The sequence below is a fragment of the Gobio gobio genome (assembly GCF_949357685.1).
Source record: "Gobio gobio genome assembly, chromosome: 4".
Lineage (NCBI taxonomy): Eukaryota > Metazoa > Chordata > Actinopteri > Cypriniformes > Gobionidae > Gobio > Gobio gobio.
The window spans coordinates 68,071,097-68,082,873 of record NC_137100.1 but is presented as its reverse complement, the minus strand read 5'-3'; the positions used below and the strand labels follow the sequence as shown (position 1 = coordinate 68,082,873).

The window sequence follows — 11,777 nt, the reverse complement described above, 5'->3', positions numbered from 1 at the left end:
ATTTTGACAGCCCTAATATATATGGTACCGTGATCGGTGGCCACCTGCGCAATAAGTCCATTCGGGACATTTCCTCACTACTAAATATTCCACGCTCAACTATTAGTGGGATTATAACAAAGTGGAAGCGATTGGGAACAACAGCAACTCAGCCAATCACAGAGCGGGGTAAGCGCATGCTGAGGGTCACAGAGCGGGGTCAGCGCATACTGAGGGTCACAGAGCGGGGTCAGCACATGCTGAGGGTCACAGAGCGGGGTCAGCACATGCTGAGGGTCACAGAGCGGGGTAAGCGCATGCTGAGGGTCACAGAGCGGGGTCAGCGCATGCTGAGGGTCACAGAGCGGGGTCAGCACATGCTGAGGGTCACAGAGCGGGGTAAGCGCATGCTGAGGGTCACAGAGCGGGGTCAGCGCATGCTGAGGGTCACAGAGCGGGGTCAGCACATGCTGAGGGTCACAGAGCGGGGTAAGCGCATGCTGAGGGTCACAGAGTGGGGTCAGCGCATGCTGAGGGTCACAGAGCGGGGTCAGCACATGCTGAGGGTCACAGAGCGGGGTCAGCGCATACTGAGGGTCACAGAGCGGGGTCAGCACATGCTGAGGGTCACAGAGCGGGGTCAGCACATGCTGAGGGTCACAGAGCGGGGTCAGCTCATGCTGAGGGCCACAGAGCGGGGTAAGCGCATGCTGAGGGTCACAGAGCGGGGTCAGCGCATGCTGAGGGTCACAGAGCGGGGTCAGCGCATGCTGAGGGTCACAGAGCGGGGTCAGCACATGCTGAGGGTCACAGAGCGGGGTCAGCTCATGCTGAGGGCCACAGAGCGGGGTCAGCGCATGCTGAGGGTCACAGAGCGGGGTCAGCGCATGCTGAGGGTCACAGAGCGGGGTCAGCACATGCTGAGGGTCACAGAGCGGGGTCAGCACATGCTGAGGGTCACAGAGCGGGGTCAGCGCATGCTGAGGGTCACAGAAGTGGCCAACTTTCTGCAGAGTCAAGAGCTCCAGACCTACAAACTTCTGTGGCCTTCAGATGAGCTCAAGAACAGTTTGTAGAGCTTCATGGAATGGGTTTCCATGGCGGAGCAGCTCATCCAAGCCTTACATCACCAAAGCGTGGGATGCAGTGGGGTAAAGCGCGCCGCCACTGGACTTTAGAGCAGTGGAGATCTGTTCTCTGAGTGACCAATCACGCTTCTAGTCAAGTCAAGTCAACTTTATTTATATAGCGCTTTTAACAATGCAGATTGTTTCAGAGCAGATTCACAGTGTTAAACAGGAAAATCATGCAACAGAATTTTATTCAACCGTTCTGGAGAAAACGGTGATGTCATCAGTTAATTTCAATAATCATACAGTGACAGTGTGGGCAATTCATCAGTAATAAGAGCAGTAGTTTAGTTTATATGGTTAATTTAGTTTAATAATTAGATTTATTTGGATATTTAGTTGAAAAATTGAGTGTCCCCAACTGAGCAAGCCAAGCCAGAGGCAACAGTGGCAAGGAAACCAAAACCCCATCAGGAGCAGAATGGAGGAAAATAAACCTTGGGAGAAACCAGGCTCAGTCGGGGGGGCAGTTCTCCTCTGGCCAATTAACAAACAGCGTATGATTATTATTCTGTCAACTTTACAGGTCAGAGGTCATAATAGATTGGAATATTCGAAAGATCGGAGGCAACACGCCGTGGACGGGTTTATTGAGGATAGGGATGTCCTGATCCGATCATGTGATCGGAAATCGGGCCTGATTACGTGGTTTGAGACTCGATCGGAATCGGATGTATATATGTACAGGGCTGGATTAACATAAGGGCTAGCTGGGGCTGAATCCCCAGGGCCCGAGCACAGAGGGGTTCCGTGATTGGCCGAGGAAATGATTGACAGTCGATCGGGAGAACCTAAACTTTTCCTGGATCGCCGCTCGCCAAACCCCACCACGCCCCCACATATTAAGTGCTGTTATTTACTCGAGTGCTGCAAATGCATGGGATTGGGAACAAGCATCAAAAGCCAGGTGAAGAAACGGCATCACCTGATTAAACCGCGAGCGCATCAACAGATTTTGCCGCTCTATTGAAGTGATAACGAGTTACGAGCACCAGGCAGTCGCTTTATCCGTTTGAATTTGATACAAGCGCAACATCATGTGTACAGTAAAGGCTCTGTGGAGAAACTAGCTGAACAAGACTGAAGAGCTCCGACCATGTAAACTGAAATGTTGAGGTAAACTAGTCTGCCTACATGATGGCCGTAGAAAGATATGAGGTCTGGACCTCTGTATTTTTACGAGCTGTATAATACATTTAGTCATTTAGTAGACACTTTTATCCAAAGTGACTTACAAATGAGAGCAATAGAAGCAACTAGAACAGTCAAGGGCAACAAAGTGTTACATGTAATAAATGTTGCGAAATAATTGCCTAAAAGAGTATTAACACTACTTTAATGCTGCAAGGATATCTTCTCATCTATATCAAAATATTTGAGATCAGATTAAAGTATGCAGGCTTTATACGCAGAAGCTGCTGTGTGAGTAACACACTTCAGTAAACGGTGCGAGATGCAAGTAGTCAAACTAAACATATCATATTTGACAGCTGTTTTAATATATAAAATGTTAAACAATGAAAAGACTATCAACCAGAGCTCAGTTTTAGGAGGGGAAGAGACAGGGCAAGAGAAGGAGACAAAAAGAAAGAGTGATGTAAATGAGGAGGCTTATAGAAATGAGAGAATGATGAAAAAAGGAGAGAGGAGGTATGACAGATAATCTCCTGCCCACTAACATATAGAAGTATATACTTATATTATAGAAGTATCGGATCGGGACTCGGTATCGGTAGATACTCAAACCCGGACTCGGACTCGAGGGCAAAAAAACCTGATCGGGGACATCCCTAATTGAGGATGCCGTGTCGTTTAAATAATTATTAAATAGGAATAATCGAAATATCAGAGTTATCATGTTGGAGACGGGTTTATTGAGGATGCCGTGTCGATGAGGCAATTATTAAAATGCAATATTCGGATTAGAGCGGAGACTGAGAGCCAGGCCTTCTCGTCCAACATCACAAATGAAGAATCCCCATAAACACACTCCTAAACCTTGAGGAAAGCCTTCCCAGAAGAGCTGAAGCTGTTAGAGCTCCCTATAAAAAAAACCTACGGATTGAGAATGGGATGGCATTAAAGTACACAATTACCAGACATCGAGGAATCATCTTCATGAAGAAACGCTGTCACGCTAACATTTAATTTTTTCCTTGGCACAAAAGCCAGTGGCTCTCTCATGTCCACAGATCCTAAAATATAAGGCAAAGGAGCATCACTGAAGAAGACGAACACAAACTCATTGATATTCTCAAGACGAGAGATGATTGACAGCAGCGTATTCACTGTAATCCGGATTATTCCTGACTCCAGCAGGACCGTCCGACTGCTTGTGGAAATTCACCACTGCGTAATTCAGATCCTCAGCTGAAGCGATGCAGCACTGAGAGTCTCCAGCGGCTTTCTGAACCGTAGCGTAAATGCAGTCAGAGGGGTTTGCGGGTAATTGGGCAGTGGCGTGTAGGAAGTCAGAGGAATCAGAGGGGTTTGTGGGTAATTGGGCAGTGGCGTATAGGAAGTCAGAGGAATCAGAGGGGTTTGTGGGTAATGGTTTGTGAGGGGCTTTAATCTCCTCGTAATCACAGCCAGTGTGAGAAACCTGAGCAGAGACAGAGGGATTATTTACAGCTCTGAAGATCGTCATTAGACATTAATATCATTATGAATAAAAATCAGTAACTGGACTCACCACTTCATGTTTGCCTGGTCCAGTGTGAGATGACGAATCAGCGCCTGTCAAAAACAAGCATCCTAAATGAATTACATTACTGTACGTCTCAATTCAACTCTGATGTCTTGTGTAATGTTTTCACACATCATCAATGTCTGTATTTTGCTCATGTCTCGTTGCAGCCTATAGGTGGCGTCAGAAAGTGGGAGAACAGATCAAGAGATCTCTCTGCTTTAAAGGAACACACCGACTTTTTGTGTCTTTATCTTTTTCGCTGCATCCCCCAGAGTTAGATCAATCCATACACACCATTCTCATCTCCGTGCCATAACTCTGTCTGACACACACACCGCTAGCCTAGCTTAGCACAAAGACTGGAGGTAAACGGTACTTCCAGTCTTTGTGCTAAGCTAGGCTAGCTGGAGCCATTTACCTCCAGTCTTTGTGCTAAGCTAGGCTAGCGGTGTGTGCGTCAGACAGAGTTATGGCACGGAGATGAGAATGGTGTGTATGGACTTCTCTAACTCTGGGGGATACAGCGAATAAGATAAAGACACAAAAAGTCTGTGTGTTGCTTTAAACTCAGTATAAATGGAGAGTTTCTGCATCTGAAGGAGTTCAGAGTGAGTTTTACCTGGAGACTGACGCTTCTTACAGAGAAACAGTAACAAGAGTCCAGCGATGATCAGAACAGGAAGAAGCAGAACCAGAGAGATGATCAGAGAAGAGTCTGAAAACACAAGAGGAATAATCAGAGTCTGATCACTGTGAGATAAACATCAGATCAGATCATGGGCGGAGCTGGAGGAGGGCTGACCAGACATGATACTGGATCTTCAGGGTTAGCACCATGGCTAAGACACTTAATCAATCGCGCTGCAGAGGATTATGTAGAAGATTTTTGTGGACTCTGTTACTTGGTGGACTTTAATGATGTGGCGCTCAAAGACATTTCAATTAGGTTTGGATGAACCCATTCATTCCCAGATGCCTGGAGGTAAAACCCATTTTTCCCTAGTGGAATATATTGAACTTGCATTATTACTGAGTGGATTCTCTTGTACTGTAGGGACAGTGGAAGAGGAACCCCGATATTTCCCAGTAACTACCAAGCTAGAGCCCCCAAGATGGCCGCCGAGCCTGAGCCCTTGGCCAAGATGGCCGCTTAGCCAGTGCCTTCGGCCAAGATGGCTGCTGAGTCAGAGCCCTTGGCTGCCACGTTTGAGCCCTCAGCCATTACGGCCGCCACACCAGAGCCGCTATGCATCAAATTCGCCATGGTCACCAACATTTTATTGGGGGGTATAACACTCCCGGCCACGGAGGCAGATCCCATGCCAACCGTGGCCCAGAAACCAGTGCACCAAGGCCCAGGTCCGTCATGTTCTGATTGGTTCATTGTCTTGTCATGTGGTTATGAGTTCTGGTTGTTCATTGGTTGTCATAGTCATGTGTTTCCCTAGTCTCTGTATAAATATGATGTGTTCATGCCATGTTTTAATTACCATACTTACAAGATTTCAACTTGTAAAAAGCGTTCACGTCCTCGTGGAGCTTGTAATAACAGCTTGTAAGATGGGAATTTTAGAGCTCCTACTTGTACCCCGTGACCGCTGTAGATTCATGTTGATAGTGTTGCCATAGAAACGCATAATTCCCAGTCCGATGATGTGAACAGCTCCGAATAGAAATTTACGTGTTGTCATCTCAAAACTCCGGAGAGAGAGAGACATGGCATGAGCGCAGCTTTAGTCCTCATGTTTGTCTTGTTAGTTCATCATGTATTGTTCCCTGTACCTCTGTTGGTGAGTCCATGCTTAGTACAGTTTTATGTTTATTTCATGTTTCTATTCAAGATCAAGTCTAGTCTTAATTTTGTATTTGTTCACGTTTTGTTTAAATAATAAACTGCACTTGGGTTCATATAAACATGCCTCAGAGGAATCGTTACAGAATACATGACCGATTAAATGACCCCAGCAGTTCGTCTCTTGCGTCTCTGTCAAGGCAATCGCACCGCAGAGGATTATGTAGAAGATTTTTGTGGACTCTTTGTTTTTGTGGGTGCTAAAAGACATTTTTCAATTGGGTTTGAATAAACCCATTCATTCCCAGATGCCTGGAGGGAAAACCTATTTTTCCTAGTGGAATATATTGACCTTGCATTATTACTGAGTGGATTCTCTTGTTCTGTGGGGACAGTGGAAGAGGAACCCGCAATTTTCCAGTATCTACCAAGCTAGAGCCCCCAAGATGGCCGCTGAGCCAGAGCCCTCGGCCAAGATGGCCGCTGAGCCAGAGCCCTCAGGCAAGATGGCCGCTGATCCCTCAGCCAAGATGGCCGCTGAGCCCTCAGCCAAGATGGCCGCTGAGCCAGAGCCCTCGACCAAGATGGCGCCTGAGCCCTCAGCCAAGATGGCCGTTGAGCCAGAGCCTTCGGCCAAGATGGCCGCTGAGCTCTCAGCCAAAACGGCCACTGAGCCAGAGCCCTCGACCAAGATGGCCGCTGAGCCCTCAGCCAAGATGGCCGCTGAGCCAGAGCCCTCGACCAAGATGGCCTCTGAGCCAGAGCCCTCAGGCAAGATGGCCGCTGAGCCCTCAGCCAAGATGGACCATGAGCCAGAGCCCTCGACCAAGATGGCCGCTGAGCCCTCAGCCAAGATGGCCGCTGAGCCAGAGCCCTCATCCAAGATGGCCGCTGAGCCCTCAGCCAAGATGGCCGTTGAGCCAGAGCCTTCGGCCAAGATGGCCACTGAGCCCTCAGCCAATATGGCCGCTGAGCCAGAGCCCTCAACCAAGATGGCAGCTGAGCCCTCAGCCAAGACGGCCACTGAGCCAGAGCCCTCGACAAAGATGGCCGCTGAGCCCTCAGCCAATATGGCCGCTGAGCCAGAGCCCTCAACCAAGATGGCAGCTGAGCCCTCAGCCAAGATGGCCACTGAGCCAGAGCCCTCGACAAAGATGGCCGCTGAGCCCTCAGCCAAGATGGCCACTGAGCCATAGCCCTTGACCAAGATGGCCACTGAGCCAGAGCCCTCGACCAAGATGGCCGCTGAGCCAGAGCCCTCGATCAAGAAGGCCGCTGAGCCCTCAGCCAAGATGGCCACTGAGCCAGAGCCCTCGATCAAGAAGGCCGCTGAGCCCTCAGCCAAGATGGCCACTGAGCCAGAGCCCTTGACCAAGATAGCCGCTGAGCCAGAGCCCTCGACCAAGATGGCCGCTGAGCCAGAGCCCTCGATCAAGAAGGCCGCTGAGCCCTCAGCCAAGATGGCCACTGAGCCAGAGCCCTTGACCAAGATAGCCGCTGAGCCAGAGCCCTCGACCAAGATGGCCGCTGAGCCCTCAGCCAAAACGGCCACTGAGCCAGAGCCCTCGACCAAGATGGCCGCTGAGCCCTCAGCCAAGATGGCCGCTGAGCCAGAGCCCTCGACCAAGATGGCCTCTGAGCCAGAGCCCTCAGGCAAGATGGCCGCTGAGCCCTCAGCCAAGATGGACGGTGAGCCAGAGCCCTCGACCAAGATGGCCGCTGAGCCCTCAGCCAAGATGGCCGCTGAGCCAGAGCCCTCATCCAAGATGGCCGCTGAGCCCTCAGCCAAGATGGCCGTTGAGCCAGAGCCTTCGGCCAAGATGGCCACTGAGCCCTCAGCCAATATGGCCGCTGAGCCAGAGCCCTCAACCAAGATGGCAGCTGAGCCCTCAGCCAAGATGGCCACTGAGCCAGAGCCCTCGACCAAGATGGCCGCTGAGCCCTCAGCCAAGATGGCCACTGAGCCATAGCCCTTGACCAAGATGGCCGCTGAGCCCTCAGCCAAGATGGCCACTGAGCCATAGCCCTTGACCAAGATGGCCACTGAGCCAGAGCCCTCGACCAAGAAGGCCGCTGAGCCCTCAGCCAAGATGGCCACTGAGCCAGAGCCCTTGACCAAGATGGCCGCTGAGCCCTCAGCCAAAACGGCCACTGAGCCAGAGCCCTCGACTAAGATGGCCGCTGAGCCCTCAGCCAAGATGGCCGCTGAGCCAGAGCCCTCGACCAAGATGGCCGCTGAGCCAGAGCCCTCGGCCAAGATGGCCGCTGAGCCCTCAGCCAAGATGGCCGTTGAGCCAGAGCCTTCGGCCAAGATGGTTGCTGAGCCAGAGCCCTCGGCTGCCACTTTTGAGCCCTCAGCCATTACGGCCGCCACACCAAATCAAGTCAAGTCAACTTTATTTATATAGCGGTTTTTACAATGCAGACTGTTTCAAAGCAGCATTACAGTGTTAAACAGGTAAATAATGCAGCATAATTTTATTCAGCCGTCTAGCTATTCTGGAGAAAATGGTGATGTCATCAGTTCATTTCAATTATCATGAACAGTGACAGTGTGGGCTTTAGATCAGTAATTAGATCAGTAATTTAGTTTATATGGTTAATTTAGTTTAATAATTAGATTTATTTGGATATTTAGTTGAAAAATGTAGTGTCCCCAATTGAGCACGCCAAGCCAGTGGCAACAGTGGCAAGGAAACCAAAACCCCATCAGGAGCAGAATGGAGGAAAATAAACCTTGGAGAAACCAGGCTCAGTCGGGGTGCCAGTTCTCCTCTGGCCAATTAACAAACAGCGTATGATTATTATTCTGGAAACTTTACAGGTCAGAGGTCATAATAGATCGGAATATTCGAAGGATCGGAGGCAACACGCCGGAGACGGGTTTATTACACACCAGAGCCTCTATGCATCATATTTGCCATATTTGCTATGCATCATATTTGCCATGGCTAAGTCCCCAGACATTTTTTGGGGGGGTATAACACTCCCGGCCACGGTTCCCAGTTCCCTGTACCTCTGTTGGTGAGTCCATGCTTAGTCCAGGTTTATGTTTATTTCATGTTCCTATTTAAGATCAATCTAGTCTATTTTTTGTATTTGTTCACGTTTTGTTTAAATAATAAACTGCACTTGGGTTCATATACACTCACCTCAGTGGAATCATTACAATTTATTTATGTTACTTTTTTATATTTATTTATGTATTTATTAATTTTTTCGGGAGTTTTGGCATTCCATAACGAACCACCAAAATGCAGATTCAACTCAGTATGCAATCGAGAATGATTGGGTTATTATTACTATTTATTTTTATACATATTAACTATTTAAGATGTATCAAATGTAATATATGCCTCCTCATAAGCTCCACCCACTGATCACATGTTTGTATTTCAGTTCAAGATCACCTGAGGGTGTGTTCGGAGACGGCGGTGATGTAGAAGTTCCGGAAACACCTGTGAACGGTGAAGGAGAAGAAGCTGATGATGATGATGGTGGTGATGATGAGGATGATAATGATGATGATGATGATGATGATGATGGTGGTGATGATGATGATGATGATGATGGTTGTGGTGGTGATGATGATGTCTCTGAGAATTTGGATATAAAAATGAAACAAAAAAAATTCTAAATAAAAAAATGTTCACACCCAGAACTTGACATCATTCTCTAATTGTGAAGAGACATGTTACTGATGGCTTTCACACATTCATTACCCAGAATTCAAGTTGCTAAGACACAGAAACTGTTAGTTTGAGTTTCTGTAAATAACGCCTGTGGTTTCACACTGAATAATACAGTCCAGCAGTGTCACTGATGAGCACCCTTAAACAACAGTTAACTATAGTACAAGTGTGGTAAAAGAACAGATGACCACACCTGTACTACAGGTAAAACTGCACCCAGAGCTCAGTCCTGTAGAATGACAATCATACGAACTGCAGTTTGTGGTTTTGTTGTTAAACAGACAGAACATCTAAATTAAAAAATAACCCTGTGGTTAAACCTGCTTATAGAATCAGCTTCAAGCATCCTGATAAATAACACACAGTGATCTGCTGAAGAGATGTTATACTGCCTTATGATTAATATCAGTGAGAAAAGCATCCGCACCTGTGAGGTTGACCAGGACTCGTGTGATGAAGCTCTTGTGTCCTCCATCAGACTGAACTCCACACCAGTATTCTGAATGTTGTTCAGTCACATGACTGATGCTTCCCTTCAGGAGCCACTCTTCTCTGTCATCATACAGCTGGATCTTTCCCTTACGGATCCAGTTCTTTTTCTTTGTCACAGACGACTCTTCAGCACAGAGATCAGCTCCAGATCTCCGGCAGAGAAACTTCACATCACTGCTGTGGGATTGTGGGTATTTGCAGTTGATGTTCACAGATCCTCCTGCAGCCGCTGATAGACTGATGCTCTTCACACAATCATCTGTTTCAGATCCAAATAAAGAGCAGTAATGTTAGAATGACCAGATATATTCATGGATTCACCTCATAATGACTGAAAGCGGCTCACCCTTCTTAATGTTCAGGCTAAACTCAGAGAAGAAACTGTAGTCTTTAGAAACTTTGACTATAATCTTATATTCTCCAGAGTCGTTCTCTTTCAGCTCTCTGATAAACACACGGAAGAGCCCTGCAGATCCGTCCTCATGAACGGAGAATCGTCTGTCATGTGTCCATTCTGCGGCTCTGCTAGTGTTTATTACAGGAAAACATTCTCCAGATTTACAGATTAATTTCTCACGGTTCTTGTGTTTCTTCTCATATTTGAAGTTTATGATGACGTTTCCTCCTGAATATCCTCTCACGGTCCTGATTGGCTGATCTGTTCAACACAAACACAGATCATTTGTCATTTTGTTCTCAATATAAACACATTTATCTTCACTTTGCTACAACATTCATGAACTCAAGTCTGTAAAAGAGTGTAACTCTTCCATCAGGAGATGAAAAGGTTATTGATGGCGTGAGTTATGAGTTAGACGATTGAACGGCAGTAATTCCAGTCAGTGTTGAGTATCGTGATGTTGTCTCAGTTACTCACCGGTTATAACCTTCAGATTCACTTCAGTGGAGGAATTCAGTCCAAGCTTTCCAGTTCCACAATAGTACATCCCAGAATCCTCTTCACTCAGATCTCTGATGGTCACTCTGAAGACGGCTGAACTTGTGTTGTCATACAGAGAGAATCTATCATTCTCAACCCATTTATTTTTCACATTAGTCTTGATTTGATCTTTGCACTGTAGCCACGTTCCTTTACAAAAATACTTTTCACTATCTGTATGTTTTTTTTTATATTTGCATGAGATCCTGACTCCGCCTCCTGAATATCCGGTCACTTCCATAGAGCTCACGACACCTACAACAAACCAGCATCTTAACACAACACTAATACACACTGAAGGGAGATTCATGTCAAAGGTCATTAGTTATGGATAAAGACTTGTGTTCATTATTTAATCTCTGTTCTGGTTCTTCTGAGTTCAGACTCTTACCAGGAATCATCAGCAGAGTGAAAGTCCAGATGATCTTCATTCTTCTCTCTTATTAAAGGATCTTCTCTGTTGTCCGGAGATTCAGTTCTTCTGAAGCTCTCGCTGTGTGTTCAGAGCAGGTTTGAGTGTTTTTTTCCTGTTACATGTTTAACATGAAGTGTTGAATGTGACAGAGATGCGCACTTCCTCTGAGAGAGAGAGAGAGAGAGAGAGAGAGAGAGAGAGAGAGAGAGAGGGTTAACAAGCACTTTATTACTCTATGAAACTCTGAATCACGAACCAAGTGTGTGAATGCCATTCCTAGGGTACTCTGAGTGGTTGTTAGGGTGTTGCTATGCGGATGCTAGGGACTACAGGTAAAACTGCATCTATGACCACACCTAATCTATGACCACACCTGTACTCTGTACACCTGTAGTACTCTGAGTGGTTGTTAGGGTGTTGCTCTGCGATTGCTAGGGTACTCTGAGTGGTTGTTAGGGTGTTGCTATGTGGTTGCTAGGGACTACAGGTAAAGGGACTTTTTATTTTAGATGTTTCCAAGCAGGCTATCCCAATAAAGGGAAATAAAGGAGAGAGAGGGACTGGAGTATTATAAAAATAAAAACAATTTATTTTATTCTGCTCAAATTAGACACACATGAAAAACAGACATTAGGCCTCTGGGCAACA

At 47.0% G+C, this 11,777-nt stretch overlaps 1 protein-coding gene across 1 annotated transcript; it reads right to left on the bottom strand.

The window, feature by feature from the left end:
• Nucleotides 1-2,964: 2,964 nt before the first annotated feature.
• LOC307124560 (polymeric immunoglobulin receptor-like) lies at nt 2,965-11,273 on the bottom strand. The gene is made up of 8 exons (XM_079813879.1): nt 11,106-11,273; nt 10,652-10,969; nt 10,121-10,432; nt 9,710-10,033; nt 9,001-9,186; nt 4,418-4,513; nt 3,802-3,845; nt 2,965-3,711 (listed from the first exon to the last, which is right to left on the bottom strand). Exons 1-8 carry the CDS (start codon nt 11,143-11,145, stop codon nt 3,364-3,366), a joined length of 1,668 nt encoding a protein of 555 aa, XP_079670005.1. The 5' UTR covers nt 11,146-11,273; the 3' UTR covers nt 2,965-3,363.
• Nucleotides 11,274-11,777: the final 504 nt, after the last annotated feature.

What these genes read in the sequence shown, in the direction of transcription:
- LOC307124560 (XM_079813879.1), bottom strand. Translation starts at nt 11,145, where the DNA reads ATGAAGATCATCTGGACTTTCACTCTGCTGATGATTCCTG. An exon ending in CACTCTGCTGATGATTCCTG is followed by an intron (nt 10,970 to 11,105) that starts GTAAGAGTCTGA and finishes GGTTTGTTGTAG; the next exon opens with GTGTCGTGAGCTCTATGGAA. An exon ending in GTCTCCGAACACACCCTCAG is followed by an intron (nt 4,514 to 9,000) that starts GTGATCTTGAAC and finishes TTGTGTTTTCAG; the next exon opens with ACTCTTCTCTGATCATCTCT.